Raw genomic sequence first — 4,255 nt, 5'->3', positions numbered from 1 at the left:
CTGGCTTTGTGCTGGGTGAGGTTGGCAGACCCTTGGGAGAAGAAAGGAAGAGGAGGCACGTGAGGCTGGGATGCAAGAGAACTTTATTGAGGAAAAAACAAAGTGATAATTAGGAGCGGCATGAAGAAGGGAGCCGGTCTGAAATTCAAGTAAGGTGAGCGTCAGCTGAAGTCCTTTGCTTGCGGGAGATTTTTCAAGTGCGCTGGTGTTTTCCAGCCATACAGAGCGGGAGGGTCTGGAATCGTGCCCTCAATCCATGCCGTGGCTTCCCAGGTGTGGGAGGTTGGTGTCAGGGGTGGTGGCGAGGGCCCTTAGCAGGGGTAGCGGCCTCTCCTGCCGCCGTAGCAGCCCAGGCCTCCGAAACCATAGCCGAGGCCGTAGCCGAGGCCGAAGCCGCCGGAGGAGATGGGCACTCCCTGGGCGCTGAGGACGTTGCCCACGGCAGCCGATGAGGAGGATCCGACGGCGGTGCTCTGCGGGGAGGAGGTGAGGATGGGTCCTGGCAGGGTGACCAGCACGGCAGGAGGCTGGATGACGACACGGGAGTCCTCGCACTGCCTGACACAGGGCTCATTGCAGCTGTTAGCCAGCGGGGTGGGTCCGCAGGGGCTGCAGAGGCTGTTGCAGGCCATGGGGGTGGTGTGGAGGGTCCCTGGAAGAGAGGGTGTTGAGAGAGCGGAGGGGCGTGGGGGCGCGAGGGGTTGGAGGAGGGCGGTGGAGCGGGGAGGGGTGGTGTGGGGCTGTGGGGAGCGTGCGCGGCGGTGGGGAGGCGTGAGGGCTGGTGAGGCTGGGGCTGAGCGCGGTGGGAGAGAGGGGCCAGGTGGGGCAGGAGGAGGAGGGTCAGGGGGTTGCGGCTGACCTTGGGGAGCGAGGAGGAGAAGGCGTGAGGAGGAGAGGTGTGTGAGGGAGAGAGGCGCTGGGCTGGCTTTTATGGTGGCGCACGAGGGGCGGGACGGCCTTGGGGCAGGACGGCATTTGGCAGCAGGCAGCTCTTGCCTGCCCCAGCCCTGCCAGCAATGAGGTGGGGTGCGTTTCCCTGGCCGCAACGCTCCCTCTTCATGTCCTGCTCTCGAGGACGTGTCCCATTGGCCCTGGCGGCAGCTTTGAAGTGAGAGGAGGTGTTTGGGACGAATTGCATGGAAGTTGTGTCTCAGGGCATTTGGAGACTCAGCCAAATCATGGGAGAGGTGTTGTGTCATCAGTGAGGTCATCCCGTGGCACTCGTATGCTGTGGTGCGCAGCTTTTTCTCAAGTCTTTGTTGCGCCAGAGAGGGATTGGACGTAGTGGAGGGGAAATGGGAGGCGTGCCTGCTGCGCTGGGCACTGCTCCCGAGAACCTCGAGGGGATGTTTGCATGCCAAGGGGTTGATGGAGCACAATAGACTGGGCTGGACTAGACTGGACTAGAAGTGTCCAGTGGGAAAGGACCTACAGTGATCATCTAGTCCAGCTGCCTGACCACTTCGGGACTGACCAAAAGTTAAAGCATGTTATTAAGGGCATTGTTTTTCCAAATGCCGTTTAAACGCTGACGGGCTTGGGGCATTGACCACCTCTCCAGGAAGCCTGTTCCTGTGTTTGACCACCCTCTCGGTAAAGAACTGTTTTCTACTCTTGAGTCTGAATCTCCCTTATGCAGCTTTGAACCATTCCCACAACTCCTTTCCCTGGATCCCAGGGAGAAGAGCTCAGCACCTTCCTCTCCTCGTCCCCTCCTCATGGAGCTACAGAGAGCCATCAGGTTCCTCCTCAGCCTCCTTCTCTCCAAACTAGACCAACGCAAATTCCTTAGCCGCTCCTCACAGGCCATGCCTTCCAGCCCTTCCACCACTCTGTTGCCTTCCTCGGGATGCACTGAAGACCTTCACATCCTTTTGGGATGGTAGGGCCCAGATCTGCCCACGATACTCAAGGAGAGGCGTCACCAAGGCTCACTACAGCAGGATAATCAGCTCTTTTGACCGGCTGGTGATGGTTGATGCACCCCGGGGTGGGCTTTGGCCTCTTGGCTGCCAGGACACTGCTGACTCACACTGAGCCTGCTGTCAGCCAGCAGCCCCACAGCCCTTTCTGCAGGGCCGCTCTCCAGCACCTCCTCTCCCCATTTCTGCTGGTGTGTAGTGTCCACCTCGGTCCTGGGTGCAGAACGTGGCATTTGCTCTTGTTAAATTTTGTGCCGTTGATGATTGCCCAGTGCTCCAAACGGGGCTTGTGTGTGGAGGGGTGCTGGAGGGCCTGGCAGGCAAGAAGCACGCTGGGCTGTGCTGGGGGTGCCAGTGGATTCACAGGTGCCCCCAGAAAAAGGAGGTTGTGTAACGGGCTGTACATACGTCCATGGGGAAAGATGGTTTGAAGCAGAAATGCTGCGGGAGGTACCTGATTTCCTTGCACTACACAGAGAGGGATGTCTGTCTTGGAGGTGAGCGAGGAGAGATGCAAAGTCCTGTTTCTGGGGAAGAGTCAATCCCATGCAGAAGAAGAGGCTGGGGGCCAACTGGAGAGAAAGCAGCTTAGCAGAGCAGGATCTTGTGGTCCTGGTGGAGATCAAATGGCCCATGAGGTGGCAATGAACCTTTTGGCTAAAGGGCCCACCAGTCTCGAGGGCAGCATTTGGAGAAGCGTTGCCAGCAGGTTGAGGGCGGTGACCCTTCCTCTCTGCTCAGCACTGGTGAGGTCCCATGTGAAGTGCTGTGTGCGGTTCTGGGCTCCTCAGTGTGAGAAGGTCAGGGGCTTGTTGGAGCAAGAGCAGTGCAGGCCACCAGGGGAGATGCTGCAGGGACTGGAGCCTCCTTCCTAGGAGAGGAAGCTGAGAGAGCTGGGAGCGTTTAGCCAGGAGATAAGGAAGTGCAGGGAGGAGGCCATAAATATGCCTAAATCGCAGCCGGGAGGGAATGAAATTGAGGGAGCCCGGCTCTTGGAATCAGTGCGCACTAGTAAGACAAGGGGCTGTGATCATAAGCGAAAGCAGATGGAATTCCCTGGGGAAAAAAGGCAAGGCTTTTTGCGTGTGAGGGTGGTCAAAGTGTGGAAGAGGTGGTGGAGTCTCGGTCCTGGGAGATACTGAAACCCCGACTGGCCATGGTCTGAGATAAGCTCTGCTGGAGCTGGCCCTGTCTGAGCAGTGGGGTTGAAGCCAATGCTCTCCAGCTTTCCTGACAAATTCAATGTTTCTGTGATTCTGTTTGCTGGGAGGACTGGAGGGTCATGGTGGGGAAGAGAGATAGTGAAGCATGTGCTGGCATGGGGAGATCTCATCAGAGGTGTGTGCAGGGGAGCGTTGTGATGTCCGAGACTTTAACTAAAGCAGGTGATGGGCTTGTGTCACGTTCTTGAAGAGCCCAAGTGTCAGTCTGTGGTGATGTTCTTGGTGGTGGTAGCCAGTTTTCTAAGAGAGGTCCCGTGCTCCTTTTCCACCCATCCAATGGGCTGTCGAGCCCGAACTTTGTGTGGAACCTTGGGAGAAGAAATGGAGTGGAGGCATCACAGGCTGGGATGCAGGAGGAATTTATTGAGAAAAGAAAAGTGAAAAAACAGGAGCAGCAAGTGAAAAGGAGCCAGTCTGACGTGACGGTAGGATGGCCGTCAGCCAAAGTCCTTTGATTGCTGTAGGTCTCACCAGAGCACCAAGATATTCCTGGCCCGCAGTGGGAGCATCACAGTAAAAATCCACAGTGGTGTCTGGCTTATGAGAAGGTGTTTGCAGCGTAGAGAAATGGATATAGCAGAAGGCACAATGCAAAGAGGGAAGCGGAAGAAGAGGAAGAGATCCATGGGCCATGTTTGCAGGCAGGCCGGGCTGGCCCCTTCCCTGCTTGCTTTGTGCCTGGAGAGAAGGAGCCGTGGATGGGAAGCCCATTGGCCTGCAAGGGCCTGGAGGGGTGTCCTCAATCCATGCCATGGCTTGCCGGGTGTGGGAGGTTGGTGTCAGGGGTGGTGGCGAGGGCCCTTAGCAGGGGTAGCAGCCTCTCCTGCCGCCGTAGCAGCCCAGGCCTCCGAAGCCGTAGCCGAGGCCGAAGCCGCCGGAGGAGATGGGCACTCCCTGGGCGCTGAGTTCGTTGCCCACGGCAGCCGATGAGGAGGATCCGACGGCGGTGCTCTGGGGGAAGGAGGTGAGGATGGGTCCCGGCAGGGTGACCACCACGGTGGAGGGCTGGATGACGACGCGGGAGTCCTCGCACTGCCTGACACAGGGCTCGTTGCAGCTGTTAGCCAGCGGGGTGGGTCCGCAGGGGCTGCAGAGGCTGTTGCAGGCCAT

At 58.4% G+C, this 4,255-nt stretch overlaps 1 protein-coding gene and 1 pseudogene across 1 annotated transcript; both read right to left on the bottom strand.

Annotated features, from left to right (window-relative positions):
* Positions 1 to 311: 311 nt before the first annotated feature.
* Positions 312 to 632, bottom strand: LOC147415605 (feather keratin pseudogene; annotated as a pseudogene).
* Positions 633 to 3,946: 3,314 nt separating this feature from the next.
* LOC147415604 (feather keratin 1-like) lies at positions 3,947 to 4,255 on the bottom strand. The gene has a single exon (XM_086465856.1). It carries the CDS (start codon positions 4,253 to 4,255, stop codon positions 3,947 to 3,949), a length of 309 nt encoding a protein of 102 aa, XP_086321982.1.

This window comes from Leptosomus discolor, chromosome 5, assembly GCF_034619465.1.
Source record: "Leptosomus discolor isolate bLepDis1 chromosome 5, bLepDis1.hap2, whole genome shotgun sequence".
In the NCBI taxonomy this organism is placed as follows: Eukaryota; Metazoa; Chordata; class Aves; order Leptosomiformes; family Leptosomidae; genus Leptosomus; species Leptosomus discolor.
The sequence above is the reverse complement of the archived record's forward strand: the minus strand, read 5'-3'. Positions and strand labels throughout refer to the sequence as shown.

Excerpts from the sequence above, each read along its gene's own strand:
- LOC147415604 (XM_086465856.1), bottom strand. The coding sequence starts at position 4,255 with ATGGCCTGCAACAGCCTCTGCAGCCCCTGCGGACCCACCCCGCTGGCT.